Raw genomic sequence first — 24,502 nt, 5'->3', positions numbered from 1 at the left:
GGAGAGGAAGTCATAACATAGATTAGATGAAAATTGTCTTGATAACAGTAAACACTGTTTTGTCAGTCTTTCATTTAATGGCTGAAATAAATATTTTGAAATCTTGTCTCTTGTGGATTTTCATTTACATAGTATTCATTCTTAGAGAGTACTTTATTTGGTAGCTTAGTTTTGTTTGAATTCAGTTTTTTTCTCTTATTAAAAAGAATAATGCTGTAAAACACTAGTCTGAGACAGAAATCCAAGACTCTAGTTATAATTATATGGTACAGAATATAAACATTTGTCTTCAAAAAGCCAACAGTTTGGTGTTTATTTCTAAAACATTTCCTAAGTTACAGAGTATGACAAGTCAGGGAATCTGCAGTCTTTTGACCGCTCTGCATCACTCTGTCTTGCAGTGGCAAAGCATGTTGTGGACTAAGCGTTTTTGTGAGTGGAGGCCTGGTTTTGACAGATACTCTCAGGTATATGTAAGAATGCAAATTGTTAATGTATGTATGTTCTGAGGACAGTATTTTTTGTGTGACAAGCATTTTGGTGTCTCAAGTTGTCTATATTTGTATGAATCTTTGGCTGCAGATGCTCTTGATGCAGTCAGAAGCAGCGAAAATTTAAGTATGTTGCAACTTGCCAGAAAATGAAGACAGAATGATGGTGAGAAGAACTTTTAAGACAAGTACATTAATGTAGTAATCAATTGCTATTCTTACTGCAGTTCTAAAGTTTATTTTTTCCAAAATGCTTGAATGGAGTATAAATAGCAGTTCAAAGATGTGGTGAAGAATTGTTCAAATTTTAAAAAGCTTGTTAATGTTGACCTTGAATAGAGACTTCATCTTAATTCTTATCCTGCTAATTGTAGAAATTTTCAAATGTTGGTTTGCAATTAAGTAGCAAAGTAAGGGTATCCATTCTAATGAAATATTGGGTAAAAAACCCCTGACTGTTTAGGACTGGGGAGTATTTATGTAAAAGTCCTTTGAGGAAAATAAGAAATTTTATCCTGAAATTACTGCTTCAAATTTTAAGTAAAACCAGCTGTTTGTCAGCATTAAATGACTTTATTTTGTTAGTGGGGTTTTTTTGTTGTTGTTTTAATTCCTGTCTGGTACACCTAAAACTAAAAAGGTTAGTTTGCTCATGTATAGTTTCTGAGATGCTTTTTTTAAAAAAAAAAAAAAAAAAAAAAAGCCTCCTAATTCTGAAAGTCTGTAAATTATTTTGGATTTGAATAATGAAACTTGTCAGTAACAAGACAGAAAGCAGTATCTTTGAGATTCGGAAGTTTAGTAAAAAAAGTAAGAGTTTAGAAAATCACCTGTGTTGTATTTTTGCAAGGTGGATATTGCCTGAGCAAGGTTGGAATTGGAGGTTACTTGTTGAGACTGATATACATTAAGACTTTTCAGTAGGTATATTTCCTACTAATAATATTGAAATTACTCATGTTGCCTGTCCATTGCTCATAAATCCAAGCTTAATTACTCTTTAACTGACTAGTTTTCTGCTAAAGGTTGCATTGCTCAATAGAGCAAGCAGGCTTTCAGCTGTGTTATTGCAGTTCCTATATAATATAGTTAATTCACTGAACACTTGTAGTATTACATGCGAAATTCCACCCCAAGATGGTGCTAGAGTTTCAGTTAAAGCAATCGGTGTATCTTTATTCTGCTGAACTGTATGAGGACACTTTAAGAATGAGCAAAGGAGACTACCTTGTATGTATCTTACTTTCTGCACTGATGGAACCAGACCTCCCAGCCTCTTTCCTTCTCTGCCTATAGGTGGCCACTTCACCTCATCTGTTCTACAGCACATACTGAGACACTCCTGGTGTCTCATGCTCCTGATCTCTCAAGGCGTGTCCTCATGGGGTTCAGGCAATGGTGGTCCATTTCTGAACTAACCAGGCTCTCAAAATCTGCTAACTGCTACATGAGACAGTGTACATCACCTTAAAGTAAGAATTAGTCTTGGTTGATAGATTCCATAATGAATTTTGAAGAGCACTGCTCTAGTATATTTGACAAAAGCAAACAGTACCTTCCATCCCACTGTTCTAAGAGGTTACTGCTTGGAGGTAACACTGAAACATAATTGGTGAAACTTCATAGCAGTGTTTTCTTTGAAATGTAGACAGGTGTGGGCATGCTGTTACTTGGAGCATTGGCTTCGCTTGCTTTGAATTATGGGGGAATGACCCTTCTGATATCTGTGTTCTCATATGGGAGCACTTACAGGAACAAGTGCAGCTCTAGTGAACAGTGTTGTTAAAAATTTGAAATGGTAATCTTTTATTCCTCAAATGTACCTTGCTTTCAGCACAAATTTGAGATGTGTCTAAAATAAGATTCTGTTGAAAATCTCTTGGCATTTGTCATCTTTCTTGCTCTAAGTGCAGAACTGTCAAACTTTCCATGCAGTTACTGCAGTGCTGCACATAAACCTTATTTGAAGAAATAAGTTCCTAATCAGGCCAAATTAATCAGTTGGTTATGATTCCATGTCTGAACATATTTTTATTGATGGGTTAGTCTGGCTAACTATTGTGGTCTCCAAAGATTATGATATCTGTGTCCTGGTTAGACCAAGGCACTATTGTATAATCCATCTTGCACTTGGCAATAGTGATGTGTGAGAACTGAGGCAAAAGAGCTTGTGGAACACATAGCGCAGGGACTATGTTTCCTTTCTTCTTATGTAGGATGCCAGATTAACTAGATTATTTAAATTCATTTTAATCACTGATTTATTTCTGATGTTATCTGCTTCTCTGATGTAAGCCGATATTAATATTAGGTATGGTGCTCTGACCACTACGCTGAGGTACCAGGGAATCAGCTGCTAAACGTTAGATGGTTTGTTAAGTCATTTAACTTATGCATCTTCATGTAACTAGAAGTGACACAAACAAGAGATGTGTAAAGCAAGTGCCCAATATTCTTTTGACTTTTTAAAAAATAAGTGAAAAATGTTAGTCAAAAAGTCCTGTAAGGAGGGTAACAAAGTGCTAGGATGAACACTGTTAATGTAAAGGTAAAGGACAGCACAAGAATGAAGCAAGTTGTGTAAAGGCCATCTTAAATCAGAAAGATGAAATGCTGAAGTTGCTGTTGAAAAGTCCGAATTTATTAAAGCAAAAGAATGATGTTAAGGTTCCAAAACGACCGTAATGCTTCTCGAAGCATATATCTTGAGTAGCTCAGTAGTAAGCATTTCTGTGTGTCTGAAGATGATTGTTCAGAATTTTTTTCCAGGAAATGCTAAAACACTTCACAAAATGAGTGAATATTATCTTTCTTCTTAGTTGTATCCAGTTGGCTTTCTGGAAAAGGGATATACTAGCTATTTCTAGAACACACAGTGTTATTTAGGAAAGGATTTTAAAATTTTTCAGGAGCTAAGAAGAATTTTAGGCAAGATGTATGTTTTGAAAAATAAAATCAAGCTAGGACTGGTGTCACTCAGTTCTTCTGTGAGAAGGCACCATAGGGTTTTATTATTTCCAACCAGTCATTGTTTTTCTATGATAATTTAATTTGTATTGTTTTAATAGGATTTGTATTGGCTCTGTATTATCAAATCCATTGGCTTCAAAAGTTTTCCTTCTTTCTCCATTCATATACTAAGCAAGCTATGTGGTATTGCATTTGTCAAACTATATTAGGCTGTGTTTTATAACTTCAGATACCATATAGAAAATCGAAGTGAATTTGTCTTGCCAAGGTAACCATCACAGAATAAAATAATTACAATAAATCAATTCCTTTTTTCCTTATGACTTTGGCATTTAAATAGATATTCATAGTACCACATATCTGATTTGTTAGGTTACTGAAGCTGCTACCCTGAGTATAATATTAACTTTAATGGAAGTTGACAAAAGTTTTAATTATTCCAATTTTTTTATAAGTTTTCTTGATACAGAAAAAGTATATATCAAACTGGAGAAGTTCTTTGTGGGAGCTTAGTCCACACAGAAGTTGCTTCATAACATTTTTTGGGGCATTTGTTTCTCAGTTTACATCAAGCCAGCAAAAGTAAATTAATGCTTATCTTGTATTTCTTGTATTTAAGTATCTCCCATAGTACAGATCATTTTGTCTTGGAGGCTGAAAGTAGGTGTTCGGTATTATTGAAAGTTATTTCACCTTGCGTGTACTCCCAATGATAATGGGAGCAAAATGGGGCAAGGCAATTCTCTTGCCAGCAGCTTCTCTGATAAGCCTGGGACAGAAAGGAAGTTTGCATATACATGTCTTGGAGGGAGAAGGTGGCACAATCTTTCATATACACAGCTGTGTCCATGAGAATGCCAGAGAAGTCCGTTACAGAGCTATCCTGAATAATGCTTTGTGTTTCATCACAGAACAATGTTATTAGATTGTAATTTTCCTTAATGTAGAACAATCATTTTCACCAAAACTTTTAAGTGGGGCCCATTATGAGTTCTTATCATACGCACAAGCAGACTCCAATGAATATGGAGTACCTATTGAGGAAATCTCAAGCGTCCTTTCTGCATTTCACTTGATGCAGAAAATAACTTTTGCATAATTGGTGGGAACACACTTTAAAAAGTTTCTCCCATTTCATTGATAATATAGATAAGAACATTTCAGCATCCACAAACTGAAGTACTGTGATTAAGTGAAATCTCACAGCAGCACTGCTTACAAGGATAGTAAGTCTTTTCTGGCTTTGAAGTCAGCATGTTTGTTTATAAGCAATGAATAATAATCAAGAAGAGTAGTTTCTAGAGAGGAATTATCCTTGCTTGGGGGGATAACTTTTATCTCAATGTAGCCTGCTACGGGAGGGAACTACCAGAATTAAGTTTTAAATAACAGAAGTCAGATGAACTGCTCTAGTAACCTACATTTAGGGATAGCATGTTCATTTTAAGGTAGTTTGAGCTGGTAGTTGACCTCTTTTATGTAGGATTAGTAAATAACATGCTATTATCTCTCTCTCTTAGAATACACCGTGTGAAGTAGTGAATTACAGCTCTGAAATCTGAGCCTGATCCTAAATATGTGATTTACATTTCCTAATGCTGTTTTAGCACAGACAACAGGACTAAGAGAGTTGCAAGAAAGTATTTTTATCTCCCTGTTGGACAGCTATTGCTCTTGTATTGCTTGAGATTGGATTTTTGTGATATTAAGTCGGTTTGTCTGCTTGGAAATCAATATTCTAAGGTCACACATCTATTGAAGATTACTTGGATCAAGTATTCATGAGCCTCAAGAGAGAATAAACAGAATTCGTTTTTCTGACTGGTCCAATGTGTTCGTTGTAAATCATTATGTATTCAAGTGAAAAGATAAAGATTTAATTATGTTCTCACTACTGAAGGGTCAAAAAGGTGTTGTACAAATACATACTCTTAAATGTTTCTTAGTGTCATCCACCTTATTATACTGGAGGAAAATCCCATAATGCAAACTGGAACCTTGTTTTATTCCTTTGAACTCTACCTGGATTGAACACCCCAGGGAGGCTTCTGTTTTGGTGGATTTATTTATTTATTTATTCATTTATTTATTTAGCAATGATCTTGGGTTAGGGATTTTTTTTAGTCCTTTTTTTGGTCTTTCTATGTCTTGAGCACCTCTTTTGAGAGTACTTCTAACCAGATGAATTATACTATATCAGAATCTTAGAAAATTAAAACCGAGATTTTTATCTAGCTCTCATCATCCTACAAAATATAGAAATAGATGTGTGGTTGCAATGAATCACATTTTGTGCCTTATTCAGTTCACGTGGCTTAACAGCTGATTCCTATAGAACAGCTACCTAATCCTGCTCTTGGTGACAGGCTACATGCCAAGAAAACAGTCCTGGTACACTACAGTCAGAGTTCCTTCTCTGTCTGGAGAGTCCTTTGACCTGTTAAAAGAATGATTTGAAACTATGACTATATTAATTTACTTTAATTTCTAGATTGTTTGAACTTGTATTCTGTGAAAGGAGAGTCTGTATTCTGCTCTAGCTGATCCTGCTTCAGCAGGGGTTTGGACTAGATGATCTCCAGAGGTTCTTTCCAACCTAAACAATTCTGTGTGTCTGGGAAAGCGAAATGAGGATTTGTTTTAAAAGTGTACGCTAGAAAGCTCTCAAAAACCTGAAAGCAAATGAGTGATTATCTTAATTGTTAAAGTAAAATGAAGTGTAATGCTTTTTTCTTTTTTGAGAAGCTTAAAGAGGAAGAAGGAACTTTTCTCATACCTTACTGGCCTGAAGTAACAAACCATATTTAGTAAATATTCACGGTACACAGTTCAAACCTTCTGGAGCAAAGCTGTTAACGTACATTAGGCTAGAAGCAAAAAAAAAAGAAACCTACCAAACTAAAACACGCCCCCCAACAACCCTTCCCTTTGAGTTGTATAATGTGTGGAATTTTTCAGTTTCTGTGTCTATATTTATGGTACATCAGATGTGGAAAGCTCATTCTAAATACTGGCTATCTCAACTTTGTTCTTTTTTTGTCCAGAATTTTTGGCTATTGCATATGTGCCGATCTGCAGAACAAAGTATGCATTTGCATGGCATTTTTTTGGATGGAAGTACGAGAGCCGTAACTAGACATCATTACTGGGTGGTGGGAAGGGGTGAAAGATCAGTGAAAACAAAAAATTTTGCTGACCAATGCTATCCTCAGTTCCATAGAATGTGAAATAATAGTGGTGCATGAACATTTGTGATCAAGTTCAGGAAAAACTTGTTAAATCTCCTGGACGGTGACTGCGCAGTGCTTGTTTGCAACATTCGGAAGTAACCTACTAGCAGAGATGAATGTCAACAAGAATTGAAGTGATTCGTCAAGAATCTGAGAGGAGCTAATGTTTCACAGCTTCCTAAAAACTCTCAGAACATAGAAGCCAGTGCCCACTGTTAACATAGGCAACAGTTTTTAGTGAATTTGAATTTGATGTACATAATATTGTTTTGTTTCCAGGTTCACAATTAATTAAACTGATTATCTTAGATTTATAAAAATATTTCAGAAGTAACTAAATTTATAGATTTAATATCTTCTAGGAACATGTTCTGCAGCTATACAGGGGTGTGAATGTAGGTTCAAAAGCAATTGTGTTGCTTTAAGCCAATGAGTCATTACTTGGTCGTTTCTGACTGCTCTACTTCCAAAGTAGACCATGTTAAAAAGATCTTTGATTTAAGATTTGACATTACATATATATATATATATATATATATATATATATGCATGTGTGTGTAAAACAAACAAACAAACAAACAAAACAACAACAAAAACACCAAACAAAAAAAAACCACCAACCCCCCCCCCAAAAAAAAACCCCACCAAACCAAACCCACAAAAATCCCACAAAAAAACCACCACCAAAAAATGAAAACACTTTAGTATATATATAAAAAAATGTGTGCCAGCTTTGCTGTTTCTTTTTTAATTGCTTTCATTCCTCATTATGCAGAACTACATTAATTTGGCTCTGAACAGAGTCATGTTGGTCAGTAAGAAAGACACTGGCTGTTAGAGTCCTGTAACTCCAGCAGTCAGATTGACTGTTCTTGTTCATGTTGGCTGAGTTCAGCAGCTTAATTTATCTGTTAGCACGGTCATTCCTATGCCAGTAACATAACACCTATCCTTTACGTAATCCTTCCCTTGCTTCAGCCAGCTGATGAAAAGCCAAAAAGAACAACTTTTGATGGAACTGGATGTAAGTTAAAGCAGGGGAAGGAAACAGAAATATGTTGGAAACAGTAGAACAGAATAAAATATGTTTTCGTTGTGAGGGAAGCTTTGCTATGCAAAATGAAAAATATGAATTTTAAAAATGACGTGCTGCCCTTTGTAGTTTGAATGAGAGAAAAGGGTTAGTAGAAATCTGGGTCAGTAGTTTAAATAACTTTACAGATAATAATGAGATTTAAGCCTTTTGTGTTGGAATTACAAAAGCAATCATAATTAGGCGCTTCCGTGCTGAAAAATGTTTTTAAAGTACTCCAGTATTTTTCCTGTTTGGGGACTGTCTTTAAATCTGAACATAAGCAAAGCAGTTCAGGCAGATCACCTAATTTTGTTAACTGATTGTGTCCTATTGAACCAAGACAGTGCCTGGAATATCTTACTTTCTGGCAACAGGGTTGCTGCAACGACAATGCATTAACTTAAACAATGAAAAAATACAGTAACTAAATCTCATATTCAGAGAACGACACCGTCATATATGAAATAATTGCTGAGGCATTCATTACATTAAGTCTGCAGCTTGTTTTTATATACTGCAGTAAGAGGTTCAGCAAGTGGTCTCTAGAGACTTGGCATTCTGCACAGTGGCTTCCCCCCCCCTTTCTTTTTTTTAAAGCTAGCGCTAGCTACATCAGCGTGCTATGCAGGACAGCATGCAGCCTGTCAGCTGACTCAAGTATTAGTTTCATGGTACAGGAGGAAATGAAGGTTTGATTCCAAAAGTTTTCACTTCTTCGGTGTAATGGTGAGCATATTGTTGCCGGTTTGGGGGATTTTTTTGACATGATGTTATAATTAAGTTAAGGAAGTGAATCTATATTCCTTAGATTTTGAGTATTTGCTACAGGTGTGTGTTCAATTAGACAGTTCGGAGAGCTAAGCAAAAACAAGGCCAGCTCCTCCTCTGTTGCCCTTTTGGGGGGAGGAGGGGGGAGTCAGGAGTGGTATAGACATAAAGTGATGATTATTACAACTACATAGGTTTGTCCATATTACTGTGCTGCTTGGTTCTTTCTGAACAATTCAATTTATGTTGGTAAATTTACTGCTATAGAAGATGCCGTCTAAAGTTTAATATTGCCAAGTCATCCTCAGTTAAGTATGTGGCATAAAGGTTTATATTTAGCACTTCAGTGCAGCAATGCAGTTAGGAATAGAAAATTGCTTTCTCACTTGACTGCAAATAATTAAAATTTAGAAGTTAGCATATAAGTCATTGCTCCAGTATATGATTTTTCAAGTGTGTGTTTCTGACGGAGAATTAAACAAGCTAGTTTCACTGTATAAATTAGTATTCCCTTTTCCATAATATTTTCCTGTGTTTTAGCAACATCTATTCACATTTCTCAGCAATTTCTAGCCAGTAATCAGGAGACAGGAGAAACTCTTAGATCTTGGAAAAATGAAATCTTTATACCACCATGGTGACACAGCAAATCAAACTCTTTTTCATGCATTTCTGTAACGTGATATTTGATCTGCATTACCTTTGGAGAGAATGCGTATTCCATGACTATATGCACACAAGAGCATGTCAAATTCAGGTGGTGAGATGATTTTGGAGGAGGTTTGGATAAGTCTCAGAATCTCCAGGTATGATGGGGGCAAGGTGCTGGCGTTGTTGTTGAGGAAACTGCACAGGATACGAGAAGCTGCACATTCTCCCTTGTTACCATTCCCAGATGTATGGCAACGTGCATCCTCCGCACTTGTTTCGGATTGCTGCGTTTAGCTGTGATTCCAGCCTTCTGTTTGCAGTTATGGAAAGTGCAAAGCGTCATCTCTGAGCATGATCCCTGAGCATAGAAATACTTAGGAACACAAATATCTATACCCACCTCACCTAGTTTTCCTTCCAACAGGAATGGTCATTTCAGGCTGTAGGTTGGTATTTAGTATTTCACTGGCTGGAATTCAACTTTTATTCCATTAGAATAGCACGGGGCTTTCTCCTATGGGACAGTTGGCAGTATATTGTACCATTTTGTGTGTGTGTTTATTTTTCAGTCTTTTGCTGTTCTGGTGCTGTTGCTTTATCTAGAACTGCTTGCAAGTCTAGGCAGATAGTAAAAGCAGAAGCATGTAAGAATAACACTGAAATGGGATTTAAAAGGAAGCTTGAGTGTATGGAAGGTTTATGTGGAGGAATAAAGGAGAAAAATAGAGGCTTATAGGGAAGATGAATACTGTGTTTATTTTTCCTTCTGCTCTCCTGAGCAAACAACACAATGTTTAAAAAGAAAAAAACTGGGCATTGTAAACTGGCAAAACTATGGGATAAGTTTTGCACGAAGATACTATGGAACCGTTTCCTTTCCCTCTCTGCCACCTATACGTATATGTCTCCATACTGTTCTCCTTTTCACCTTCGCTCCTGATTTTCTGTATCCTTTTAACAGTCCCTTTCTCACAGGTATAAACTGTGCAACCAAAAGGGTCAGGCTTAGCTTTTTAAAATGCATCTTAGTGATCAGTTGATTCTTGAACTTCTACCCTGAGACTCTTGGCTAAATCCTATGCGATAGAGTGCAGTAAATGGGACAGTGCAGAGTTTGCAAAACCTTGGATATACAGTAATGCAACCACGTGACTTGCAGTTTGAAGCCTCTGTGTGAAAGTATCTACATGTTTCGTGGAATCATTTTGACCTCTAATGTATTTATAGGAATGGATTTATACCTAGTAATAATTTTTGTTGCTTTTTAATGCGTAGTTACCATGCAAAAAGAAAAATACATGTCTGCTAAGATATGTTTACTGTATTGTTGTCTTTCTATAAAATGAACATTCTTTTTAGTAAGTTATGTTTTCTTTTCTCCCCCCCCCCCCCGTGGTTTTGTTGTGCAGAGCTCTGGGATTGAAACGTTAGTGGAGGAGCTTTGCTCCAGACTGAAAGACCTTCAGAGTAAGCAAGGTGAGGACTAAATCTTTAAACTTCTGAGGCCATATATTGTATTTATCAACTGTGTAACATTCTGAGATGTGGGGGTGGGGGAGCAGGCTGTTAATTTAGTAGCTTTTAATACAGGCCGCGCAATTTTAAAATGCATTTGAATAATTTCATTCCAATAGTTTAAGCAATTCTCTACTAGTATGTTTTTTTCACCTAAGAAATAGCCATTCACAAATGGAGTTTTCCTCATGAAAAGCTGTAACTGTTCATATCCAGCTAGGCCTGCTTTTCAAGTAAATATTCCATATTCAGCATTCCACCCCCTCACCCCGCCCCCCCACCCCCACCCCCAAAATCAAAATAAAGTAGGCCTGATTTTTGTTCCTTTTGTGTATTGATACTTGCAAAGAGCAATTGCTCTTTACCAATTGGCCTCAAAATGGTTATATACTAGCTATTCCTGTGAAAAGCGTCCACATAGCCATCACACAGAGGTATGCTTAACATTTCCAGGCTTTAGGGGAATGATAATGGGGACTTCATGTTGTCAAGTTTAGGGCAGGGAGCATAATATAAAATCATGGTGTCTCCAGTGAAAGTTCATTGCATATAAGTGTTGAGGCGCATAGCAGCAACCTTTGACACTTATAGTAAAATTAATATGCTTATTGTGTAGTATAAATAGCAATAAAGAAGGGATAAATATTTACCTGCTTAAAGCATGATTTTAGCTGTTTCCATTCCCTTTTTCTATTTTTAAACAGTAATTACTAGTTAGCTCTTAGTATTTCATAGTGCTGTGCTGTGACACTTTCTTACTGAGCCAAGATGATATTGACCATTTATTTTGGAAAAAAAAGTAAAATTAGTGTGTGTATCTCAGATTTTTTTTTTTTCTATTTTACAGATTTTAGTATAAAGAATTAGAAATCTTTAGAGTCATCTCTCACACAGGAAATATGCCTTTACATCCATCCAAAGCACAGCAACTACTGCAGGGGTACTTCCTTTTAGTGAAATACATGAGAAGTTAGATGCAACCATTCATAAAAATACTTAGTTAAATAGTTTGATTTTTTTTTTAATCTTTTTTTATATGTAGCAATGCAAGAAGGAGATAAGGCTTTGGATATGAAATAACTAAAAATTCAATAGGAAGTCTCCTAGCAGGGGCATTGCTAACCATGAAGTTGTATGCAGCTGCTAGCCAGTCACATTTGGTGAAATTTGCAGAGCTTAATAAGACAACTGTGGAAAACTTGAATCTTGGACGGTAACTTCTAATTTCTTTATGTATAATAACCAGACTATAAATTATTCTGTTATTTACAGTGTTTTATGGAAATTTACTACTATTACAGGTATACATCCTGGTGCTTTTTGTTAAATACTGTTATAAAATACACTGGCTTTTTGAATTTTTCTGTTAAGCATTTGGAATTTTCTTCCAAAACAGAGGAGAAGATTCACAAAAAGTTAGAAGGCTCTTTGTCTCCCGAGACTGATTTATCTCCCACAGCAAAGGATCAAGTAGAAATGTATGCATTTTTTATTATTATTATCTGAGATGCTTTTCTCTTTTCTCCTTTTACTCCTGTATTTTAACACAGTGAAGTTAACTTAGTGGGGAATCTGGAGTTTTGTGGATATTAAGAAATACATTTTTTTTCCTGCTGTTGATCTTATATGTTTATTATGATCTTATATGACCATTTGGTACCATGGGCTAATTTAATTTCTAGCAAAGTCCTGAATGCTTTCTTTTGACTATATGCAGAACTCAAACCATACTGTATCTTAGTTTCCTGAAGACCAAGTCAACTAGACAAATTAAAAGCCTTTAAAACAGCATTAATTGACACGTTAGACTTGCAGGGAGACAATCAGTTTCCTGGGTTCATAGAATCATAGAATGGTTTGGGTTGGAAAGAACCTTTCAAGGTCATCTAGTCCAACCCCCCCCCCCCCCCCCCCCAATGAGCAGGGACATCTTCAACTAGATCAGGTTGCTCAGAGCCTTGTCCAGCCTGACCTTGAATGTTTCCAGGGATGGGGCATTTACCACCTCTCTGGGCAACCTGTTCCAGTGTTTCACCACCCTCATTGTAAAAAATTTATTCCTTGTATCTAGTCTAAATCTACCCTCTTTTAGTTTAAAACCATTACCCCTTGTCCTGTCTTGTTTAGAACTCTGTCTTCTGTTGCAGAAGTGGGAAGCTGAAACTCTTTTATAACCTTTAAACTCTTTATAACCAAAGTGGTCCAGTAGTTACCAATTACCTGAGTCCAGTGTTACTGAAGTACCTAGGAGTTATATCATTGACTTCTCTTGGAGATATGACTGCTTCTGTATCTGTTAATAATAACCATTGGTAGCAACAGTCTAGTAGAAGTGTTGCTAAATGGATGATACTTCTTCAGGGAACTGATTGTGGTAATGTGCATTTAATTTAACTGACTTCCGAATATTTTTAATAGGTTTTCCTTGAAATATATGCAATTCAGTATAAATCTCTTTACTGTCAAACACAGGCTACTATAAACGTTGCAGAAAACCATATTTTAATTTTGTCCCTGTTGCACAAAGCTGTTAAGCATCTTAAACTACTCAAGAACTAATCTTTTTTTGCAATGGCTTTTTCTTAATAACTGGATGATCAAGATATGTAGAACTTAACAAATAGTGTCTCATTTCACAACGGAGAATTTAAAAACTGAAATTCAGGACTTCCTCATTTATACTCTAAATCAAACATGTTTAAGAAGTCTGTAGTGAATTGCTACATTATCCAATAAATCTGGAGTCAGGCCTTCACTGTTTTAAGCATCCACAATTTCTGCCTACAGTGAAGTTTAGTGCTCCCTAAAACTGGGATTGTTTTACTTGGCAGTATACTTTTAAACATATATTAATATAAGCACTTTTAAAGCTTATCTTAATCTCCCCTTTGTTATCAGTCAAACAGTGCAATGAGTGGCATGTGCATATGTAGAACAAACTAGATTTTTTGGCAATTAGATTGGTAGTGTTTTGATGTGTTTTTAGTAATACTTTCTAATCTTAATACCTGTCTAAAGTTCTATGATCTGAATGTCACCGTTTTGTTTTGCTTTCAGGTACTATGAAGCATTTCCTCCTCTTTCTGAAAAGCCAGTTTGCCTGCAGGAAATTATGACTGTATGGAATAAATCCAAAGTATGCTCTTACTCTAGCTCCTCATCTTCATCCACTGCTCCACCAACTAGCACGGATACATCTTCTCCAAAGGACTGCAATAGTGAAAGTGAAGTAACTAAAGACAGAAGTAGTAAAGTACCTGCCACTGTACAGGAACGAACCCAGCAGAAGAAAAGTAAAAATGAGAAAGAAAACAAGTTTAGTAACAACACTGTTGAAGAGAAGCCTGTTTTGTACAAAAAACAAGTCCGACACAAGTCTGAGGGAAAGATGCGTCCTCGCTCCTGGTCATCTGGATCCAGTGAGGCTGGCTCAAGTTCTAGTGGTAATCAAGGTGAATACAAGGCATCAATGAAATGCATTAAAGTAAGACACAAAACAAGAGAGGTTCGAAATAAAAAAGGGCGTAATGGGCAAAGCAGGCTTTCAGTGAAATCTGGTGAAAAGGCTGATAGAAAAGTCCACAGCGGAAGCAGTAGCAGCAGTAGCAGCGGGTCCATCAAACAGCTGTGCAAAAGAGGTAAAAGGCCATTAAAAGAAATTGGAAGAAAAGAAGCTGGCGGTAGTGATGGAAAAGATTTGTATTTAGACAGCAGAAATGAAAAGGAATATAAAGAAGAACCCTTGTGGTATACTGAGCCGATTACAGAGTACTTTGTTCCTCTTAGCAGAAAAAGCAAGCTGGAGACTACATACCGCAACAGAGAAGATATATGTGGCGTAACATCAGAGGCTGTAGAAGAGTTGTCTGAATCAGTGCATGGTCTTTGTATTAGCAACAATAATATTCATAAAACATACCTCGCAGCAGGTACTTTCATTGATGGTCACTTTGTAGAAATGCCTGCAGTTCTAAATGAGGATATTGACCTCGCTGGGACCTCAATATGTTCTCAACCAGAGGACGACAAATATTTAGATGATGTTCATCTGTCAGAACTAACACACTTCTATGAAGTGGATATTGATCAATCCATGTTGGATCCTGGTGCCTCAGATACGATGCAAGGGGAGAGTCGGATTTTAAATATGATTCGACAAAAGAGTAAAGAAAAAACTGATTTTGAGGCAGAATGTTGCATAGTGTTAGATGGAATGGAGTTGCAAGGGGAAAGTGCAATATGGACAGATTCGACCAGCTCTGTTGGTGCTGAAGGGTGGTTCTTGCAAGACCTTAGTAATTTAGCTCAATTTTGGGAGTGCTGTTCATCTTCTAGTTCTGGTGATGCAGATGGGGAAAGTTTTGGAGGAGATTCTCCAATCAGATTCTCCCCCATCTTAGACAGCACAATGCTTAATTCACACATGCTTGCTGGCAATCAAGAGCTCTTTTCAGATATTAATGAAGGGTCTGGTATAAACTCTTGTTTTTCAGTGTTTGAAGTGCAATGCAGTAACTCTGTTTTACCATTTTCTTTTGAAACACTCAACTTGGGAAATGAAAATGCAGATTCTAGTAGCACTGCTAATATTATTGGGAAAACACAGTCTAGATTGCTAATATGGACCAAAAATAGTGCCTTTGATGAAAATGAACACTGTTCCAATCTTTCAACAAGAACCTGTAGTCCATGGTCACACTCGGAAGAAACACGTTCAGACAATGAGACTTTAAATATTCCATATGAAGAATCCACGCAATTTAATGCAGAAGATATTAATTATGTAGTTCCTAGAGTGTCTTCGAGTTATGTAGATGAAGAAATTCTAGATTTTTTGCCAGAAGAAACCTGCCAGCAACAAGCTAGAACTTTAGGAGAAATGCCCACTTTGATTTTCAAAAAAAAATCTAAGCTAGAATCTGTCTGTGGTATTCAGCTAGAACAAAAAGCAGAAAGTAAAGACTATGAAACTACACAAGGGTGTAGTGAAAGCAGTCCACATGGAGATGGCTACAGCTCAGGGGTTATTAAAGATATTTGGACAAATATGACAGACAGAAATTCTGCAGCGATGGTAGAAATAGAAGGAATAGAAGATGAATTGTTTTCAACTGATGTAAATAACTATTGCTGCTGTTTGGATACAGAAGCAAAAGTTGAAACCCTCCAGGAGCCCAATAAAGCAGTGCAGAGATCAGAGTATCATCTTTGGGAAGGTCAAAAGGAGAATTTAGAGAAGAGAGCCTTTGTCTCAAATGATTTATCAAAAGTAGATGGTGGTGACTATACTACACCATCAAAACCTTGGGATGTTAACCAGGATAAAGAAAACTCATTTATACTTGGTGGTGTGTATGGGGAGCTCAAAACATTTAACAGTGATGGAGAATGGGCAGTGGTGCCACCTAGTCATTCAAAAGGGAGCTTATTACAATGTGCAGCTTCTGACGTAGTGACTATAGCTGGTACAGATGTTTTTATGACTCCAGGTAATAGCTTTGCCCCTGGTCATAGGCAACTATGGAGGCCATTTGTATCATTTGAACAGAATGAGCAATCAAAGAGTGGAGATAATGGATTAAATAAGGGTTTTTCTTTTATCTTCCATGAAGACTTACTGGGAGCTTGTAGTAACTTTCAAGTTGAAGAACCAGGGCTTGAATACTCATTCTCTTCCTTTGACCTGAACAATCCATTTTCACAAGTTCTTCATGTAGAGTGTTCATTTGAGCCAGAAGGAATTGCATCTTTCAGCCCTAGTTTTAAGCCTAAGTCAATTCTGTGCTCTGATTCAGACAGTGAGGTTTTACACCCCAGGATATGTGGTGTTGATCGAACTCAGTACAGGGCTATACGGATTTCTCCAAGGACTCACTTTCGCCCAATTTCTGCATCTGAACTTTCTCCAGGTGGTGGAAGTGAGTCAGAATTTGAGTCAGAAAAAGATGAGGGAGGTATTGCTGTCCCTTCTCAAGTAGATGTATTTGAGGATCCACAAGCAGATCTCAAACCTCTGGAAGAAGATGCAGAAAAAGAAGGGCATTATTATGGAAAATCAGAGCTTGAATCTGGAAAATTCCTTCCCAGATTAAAAAAGTCTGGAATGGAGAAGAGTGCACAAACATCATTGGATTCCCAAGAAGAGTCGGCTGGGATGTTGCCAGTAGGAAACCAAGATCCCTGTTTAGAATGCAGTATGAAAGAGTCTGTAGATGGGAGGGCGATGGAGAGCTCTAAAGTAAACTGCAGAATAGTGGAGCCACGTGAGGAGACTAGCAGGTTTTGCAGTTGTAAAGCAGGGTGCCGTTTCCCCACGTACGAGGATAATCCTGTTTCTTCAGGAGAGCTTGAAGAGGTATGTGGATATATAAAATTATGGAATTTGCAGCTGGCAGCTGATAACCAGCAATTTGTCATGTGACAGTTCAATTCAAATGTTTGTAATTGTATAGTTCTCTAGAAAAATACAGTTTTGTAGAAGCACTGGAGGTTCCACATGAACATAAGGAAAAACTTTTTTACTGTAAGGGTGACCTAGCGCTGGCACAGGTTGCCCAGGAAGGTTGTAGAGTCTCCATCCTTGGAGATATTCAGAAGGCATCTGGACGTGGTCCTGGGCAACCTGCTCTAGGTGGCCCAGCTTGAGCAGGGGGAGTTGGACATGATGACCTCCAGAGTTCCCTTTGAACCTCAATCATTCTGTGATTCAGTGAAAAATTAACCATCTTCAGGCATTACGGTGTCATCTTGCATACCTTTAAAAATATATGCATGTGTATACTCATGTGACTTTAAAATCTGTTTACCTTAGGTTTTTAGCTTATCTGATTTATATTTGTTAAAATGTGCATAAAGTTTGAGTAATGAGATATTACTGATTTTGATTCAAACCTATTTTAAAATTTTGAAGAGGAAGATCTGAAGTCAGTCTGCAATATGAATTGTAGTTACTTCCAAGTAGGAGAATTTGGACTTGAATTACTGGATGTAAACTTGAGAAAAGAAAGGTTTGTAGAAAGGCTTAACTGTCTGGAAATTAAAATATTCTCTCGTCAGCATAGAAACAAAAAGAAATAAAACATGTATGCTAAATATCCATCACTACCACAGTACTGTAAGGAGGCCTAACTTATAACTACGGGTTACGCTCAGAGTTTTCTTTCAGGTCATTGTAGCCATAGGTTAAGTAATGATCAAGAGCAAAAATCCCTTCCAGCCAAAAATGTCCAAGTTCTTCTTGCTGTGAGCTCCCTCTGCTCTTGAGAAGAAATACTTGACCAGCAAAATGAAGGTCCTTAAAAGTGTGACAGGGCTGGAAGAAATGTCCTATGAGGAGCAGCCAAGGACTTTAGGCTTGTCTAGTTTGGAGAAAAGGAGGCTGAGGGGCGACCTCATTGCTCTCTACAGCTTCCTGAGGAGGGGAAGTGGAGAGGGAGGTGCTGAGCTCTTCTCCCTGGTATCCAGTAATAGGACACATGGGAGTGGTTCAAAGCCACACCAGGGGAGGTTTAGACCGGACTTCAGGAAGCATTTCTTTACCGAGAGGGTGGTCAAACACCGGGACAGCTTCCCAGGGAGGTGGTCGATGCCCCAAGCCTGTCAGTGTTTAAGAGGCATTTGGACAATGCCCTTAAGAACACGCTTTAACTTTTGCTCAGCCCTGAAGTGGTCATGCAGTTGGACTAGATGATCGTTGTAGGTGCCTTCCAACTGAAATATTCTATTCTATTCTAAAATAATTTAGTTGTGCAACCAGCCCAGAGATGTCATCTGGATAGTAGTAAGTTGCATCTTACATTTTCTTTTGCCCTTCAGCCTCCTCTCCTACTTGGCAGTTGTAGTATCTACATTAGGAGGGAATTTTTTTCATTTTCAACTGGAGAGTTGCACCCAGCTTGTGTTGTGTGATTGTATACTTCTCAATTACAAGTCTGAAACACTAATTCATGTATGGGAAAGCTAACCTTTTTCTTGCTAAAACTAAAGCTAACCTTTTTGTTGCACAAAATCAGAGTTCCTTATTCTCTTTCTTCCCCATTTGTTTCTCCTGTCATCCTCCTTTAATTGCTATTGCAGCTTCTTTTCCCCATGTCAATAAGTTGATGTCTGCTGCTTGCACAAGAGAATCAAATTTGTGATTTTTCCAGGCCCTTTCTAGACATCTTGGTTCCTGCTGCTCTGTTAAGTTAACGGCAATGAAGTGGCTCAGAATCTTTTCTAGAGTCTGGGAACTTTCTGGGTTTGCGCCAGGCCCTGCAAAAAGAGTCACCAAAAACATTAATAAACTTAGACTGTAAGTCAGAACAGATTCTGGAATTACCTTTTACCAGGAGTAAGCAGAATCTAACTTCATCATGCCATAGGACATAATGAATGAACAAATGGTATAATACAGTTATTTGTGACAGCAAGAGTCTAAAGTTCCTTCCAGCCCTTTTCAGATCTCCTTTCTGGATGCTTAGTGCCCCATGAGGATGTTTATTCTCATCTTTGCGTCAACCACTTATCCATTCAAGAAAGTAGTAAGTGTCTGGTATAAAAGAAGTTTACAGTGGCTCCATAGTTTATGGTAGCTATGAGGCTTGAAAAAAACGTTGGTACTGAATAGTGCTTAGAAAGCTGTGGTATTTTATTTTCTTTAAGTTCCTTAGTACAAGAGGAAAACTTAACTGCTTCCCTTGCTCAGGTGACATGACTTTGTAGGCATTTTTATAGCTTCAAAATTATAAGCCACTAAGAATACAAAGGGCTGACAACCATCTCGGCAGTCCAATTTGGTTGGCAATTAAGCTCTTCCTAGGGAGCTTGAGGGGCCTGATTACAACCTAAACTCAGAAAGACTGGGTTAACTAGTCCTCCTGTATCTAGCATGTCTCAAGAGGATGTGTGCACCTCTGGGCTTTTCTAAGAGCCATTAGTGTGCATCTGAAGATACCAGGCTTTTTGGCTTGAGAACATTTATCTAAATTTATTATTGTAGTTAAGTCTGTCTGTAAAATAAGAGGTTTTTTAAGCATTAAAACAATTTTAATATGTTGGTTATGAAGTAAACTTTAATCAGTAAATAGGATGACTATATTGTGTGCAGAAAGGGTGCAAATGTCATGCAAGTATGTCTTCTGTGTGTGAACTTTCCTCTTTTTAAGAGTGATATTTCATGAGCATTGAATAAAATAGATATAAAATACCTAGAAGTAGAACGGTTTAGGAGAAGCATTATTCCTGGACACCCCACACATACATGCATGGGACAAAGAGTTTTAACTTTAGCAGAGGCTATGAAATTGACTGATTAGTACAGATCAATATTTGTAAAGGATTTTTTTTTTAATGAAACTTCTGTGTTTCCTTTTACTGACTTATGATAAAAATTAAAATTACTATTTCACTCACTGTTATCTCAGGTATGAAGTTGAGTTGTGTTCTGAGGTACCTCCAATATTTTGCATAAATAATGGGTGTGAAAATACTGTTGTGGACCATGGTGTAAAGGTAAAACATTCTGGTTTGCATCACATAAACTTGAATTACATACGTGCTGTGCAAACACACATCTTTGAATACCTCCTATTTATAAGACTGTAGGAGAACCTGGTTCCGTTTCCTCTCTCTTACCTTCTATATTAGAGCACTTCTTTTAGACTTGTAGAATATTTTGCAGAAGGAATTTGCTGATAGTTCCTGCAGAAGTTCTTCAAGAGTGAATGATATTTATATACCTAGCCTTAAGATTAAAACACCCCCCCCCCCCCCCAAAAAAAAAACCGCCAACAACCCTCCTCCAAACAACAGCAACAAAACCCCACAAAAAATACCCACTGAAGTACAGTCCTTTTTCTTCCAAGTAAATGCTCTTACTATTTAGCTATGGAGTCATGGGTAAGTACACAATCTGGTCCAGTTAACAATCTCTGAATGTAACAATGCTGAATCTCTTACCCAGAAATTTTATATGGGCTCTGATCTAGTAGGTGTGCCCTAAGAATGTTTATGCTATTAAGTCCTTGACATAGATAAAGGGACTTGTGCGTTTTGTTGGGACTGGTACCAAACTTTTGAGGTCTGAACATGGCTAGGACAATGCATTCGGGGATGAGAACATTTTACTGGCAAAAAACATGTGTTCATGGATCTCTTGACTTAATTGGCCTATTAGATTTGGTGAGGTACTTTGCTTGACTGGAGTAATGCAATTTAAGTGTGTAACTCCTTTAGGAAGGGCTGTCAAGAGAGGAAGGGAAGAGGGGTGCCTTACATACATTGGTTCTGAGGTCAATAGTGTAGGAGATAACCTGCCATAAACCTAGGTAGTGATAAGAGGGAGACAAAATTCAGGGGAGTCTGCTTTATGGCTTAAAATCATGAGAATCAAGAGGGCAAAACATTCAAGAGCACGTAGAGTCATCCACATACAAAGCAAAGGACTTAATTGTAAAAGAGAGAGTAATTTCGGGGCTATCTGAGAAAGGATTGGTCCAGATGGTTCTTGATATGTGCTGATTGTGGCAGATGATGAAAACAGCTACAAAGACTCTGAGCTCTAACTTTCTAATTAATAAGACAACAATTTGCTGAGATTTTGAAGGATGAAATTATCTTGTATGAAAGGGACCTTAAAAAGATGGAGTTCACAATGACAGTATAAAAATCACTAGGAAAAAACCCAAGGTATAAAGTAAGTCAACAAAATAAAGATTTGGTACACCTGAAAGTCCCAGAAGTAAATCAGAAACTGAAAACATGACTGAAGGATATTTCTGAGAGACGGAACTAACAAGCTTGGAAAGCTATGAAAAGACAATGTCAAAAAGGTACTGTTCGGTGTGGGTTTTTGTCATTGTTTGAATTGTTGGTGAAAATACAATTAGGCAAAGGAGTAGTACAGATAAATTACACTGTTTCAGCTAGTCATAGCAATATTCAGCTAAATGTCATGAGGAGCAGCAACTAATTTGAAAAAAGCCTAGTAGAATACTTGCCTGAGAACACAGAGAAGATAGCAAATATATGGAAGGCAAACACATTTCCATCTTTTTAAAGAGGAAAATGGGACCTGGGGTATTACCAATGACTCTCTTAAATTTACTAGGTAAGTGTTTTAACCAATAAATGGCATGGATGCTTGAGAAAGTGAGAAAGTTTCTAAGTATTGGTTTTGGCAAAAAGACTGCACACTCAAAATAACACAGTGGCTTACTAGAGGACAAGGGAGATGATTAATTTTTTTGGTCTGGGGAGTAAAATACATGTTTATGAAAATCCCTGATGATATCAAACTGGGAAAGTCTGCAGTTACACTGAAAGACAGGATTAGACTCAAAAGGTTGTTAAATTGGAGAAATGGTCTGAAAGCTAAAATGCAATCCAGCAGGTACAAATACAAAGAAAATAATAATCCTCTTCACAAACACAGTGAGGAGTGACAGGCGAGGAAGTGATGTGAAACAGAAAAGCATCTTCAAGTAGATCATAAGCTGAGGTAAATCAGCAATAACACAGTGCAAAAGACAGCACTGTGATATACAAATAGGAAAGTCCTTCTGTAAGAGCGGAAGGAATTGCTCCTCTATAGCTGGAGCTAGAAAGCCGCCTGCTGGAGTACCGGGCTTAGCTCCCATTACCTTGTGTCAAGAAAGATGTCCTGAGGAGAGCAACGCAAAGATCACTACTCTTGAAAACAGAGTGAAGGAACTGGGGTTGTTTATCTCAAAAAAAAGAGAGAAACTTGAAGAAGAACCCAGCAGTTTTGCAGAAGCCATGTTCATAGTTATAGGAGATAAGGAAGAAGCTGTGCTTGTCCTGTAGGCTCTGGTAAACACAAAGGAAGTGGATGTGATGACCTAAATCACAACAAGGGAAAATGAAGAAAAATAATTCTAACCAGAAAATGAGCTTACTGTAAGGCTCAATTGTTTTTAGAGAAGCAGTGGAAATTCTGTTTTGAAGAGATTTAGGGTGTAGGAATTTTGTAGTTGATTCTGGCTTTGTGCAAGAGTAGAAACTAGATGATCTCATAGGGTCCCTTACACGTATATTGCAGGGAAATTTGAGAATTAAGTGACTTCCAAATAGGTTTTAAGAATATAAAGTCTAGACTTGGCTCCCCTGGTTCATTTTGACTAGCTTCTTGAGCCAGATATATCTTCCCTGGGGTAGCTGATGAACTAAAATTAGGATCTGATCTTTTGGAATGGGACTCAATGGGTTCATTGCTGCTTTGACTTCTAAATTATTCATGTGTTTCTTGTATTCTTTCTGATAGTAAGGGGTTGCAGAGCAGGTTGAAGGAAATTTGTACTTACAGATTAATATGACTTTTACTTTTTCTACGGTTGGTTATGAAACTGTCAGTCATAACACTTCAGATAATACTCAGATCATAATGAGCCTTTAGTGTTTATTCTGTTCAGATTCTGCAAAACTCTTGTCACTGCCTCAATCCGTGTCAGCATGCATTCTGAAAGTGTAGAAATATTCAATGCTGGTGTTTTCAAATTAGTATCTAAAGCCCAAATAGTCTGTCCTGAAAGGCATAGAAAGATGCCTTTTCTTAGGCATCCCAAATAGTCTATCCTGAAAAGCATAGAAAGATGCCTTAAAACTTTTAATAAAATACTGGAAGTGCCTTTTTTTTCCAAGACCTTCAGGCAGATGGTACTTAAAACTGTAGACTCTGAGAAGATGCTTTGCGTAAATTTTGCTTGAAGAATAAAGTTCTGGCCAATGTAACTTTTCTAACTAGCAAATGACTAATCTGCCATATGAACTTGCTGTGGACTTTTTGTCTGTAACTTTAGGGAAAGACTTGTGATGGAAGCAAGGAAATCAAGAAGAATGATTGCTACCTCCATAGAAAATAGTTAGTTAAGGAACAGCAAAAAAAATCATACTAATATTTCCCCGTGTGCAGATTGTTGATAAAATAAGATTTAAGTTGTTAAGCACATCCTATGCCAGTTCTTGTTGGAGAAAAAAATGTGTTGCATATTCATAAATGCTCTCTAAGAAATTTATTTGAGGTTGCAAAATAAAACTATCTGTTATTTTCTGCCAAGAAGAAAGAATAATTTCTTAATGAGCTACTTGTATGAGCAATCAAGCTCTCACCTGAGGAGAAATTCTTTATATATATAAAAAACCCTAAATATAAATAAAATAAATATTTTGGGGTTTGTGGGGGTTTTTTTATTTATTTCTCAACATGAACTTGCCTTTTACTACCTCTGTATACATAAGGAGAGGGGGGAGGAACCCCCCCCCCCGCCCCCTCCAAATTTCTCCTACCTTTTGTTCCTTGGCTTTTCTATCTGCACATTTATCGTTTGGGTAATAGAACCTCATATTACGGCTGTGACAGTACCAGGTTTATCATTTTATCATATGAATGGGTCTTTTTTTCTTGAATTCTGCTTTCATACTTCTAGAGCTGGTCTTTCCCAACTTTGGTAGTCAGTTTCCTCACCTGCCTAAATGCCCCTGTCAAAGATGTTCCTAAAAGTTGGCTTAGTATCCTGTCATACAGAAACTACAGTTAAATTTTATCTTATGTCAGCAAACCAACAGTCCCACTCAGATGGGCTGTTTATCAGGCTGCCTACTGGTCACAGTTGAAAACCGTGGTGTTGGTTATGTCCCTTGCTGTAGTGAGTATAGAACAGTTTACACAACCAAAGCACGCAAAAGAGTAAAATGCTCCTCCTGGGCATTCGTTCTGGTAGGCCCAGCTCCGCAGTCTGAAGTGTGTTCACTGAAGCAGCTTGTCCTTGTCCCCAGATCAATATAATATGATATTCTGCTGCATT

At 37.3% G+C, this 24,502-nt stretch overlaps 1 protein-coding gene across 5 annotated transcripts in view; it reads left to right on the top strand.

The window, feature by feature from the left end:
- The window catches only part of KIAA0232 (KIAA0232 ortholog), a 73,461-nt gene that overhangs the window by 39,510 nt on the left and 9,449 nt on the right, over positions 1-24,502 (top strand). For all 5 annotated transcript variants that reach the window (XM_075499706.1, XM_075499705.1, XM_075499702.1 and 2 more), the window contains 3 exons: positions 10,595-10,661; positions 12,097-12,178; positions 13,758-17,055. In XM_075499706.1, the coding sequence (XP_075355821.1) occupies positions 10,595-10,661; positions 12,097-12,178; positions 13,758-17,055 (3,447 nt within the window). The remainder of the gene's footprint in view (positions 1-10,594; positions 10,662-12,096; positions 12,179-13,757; positions 17,056-24,502) is intronic.

Source organism: Mycteria americana, chromosome 4 (genome assembly GCF_035582795.1).
Source record: "Mycteria americana isolate JAX WOST 10 ecotype Jacksonville Zoo and Gardens chromosome 4, USCA_MyAme_1.0, whole genome shotgun sequence".
In the NCBI taxonomy this organism is placed as follows: Eukaryota; Metazoa; Chordata; class Aves; order Ciconiiformes; family Ciconiidae; genus Mycteria; species Mycteria americana.
This window is presented reverse-complemented; position numbering and strand designations above follow the sequence as displayed.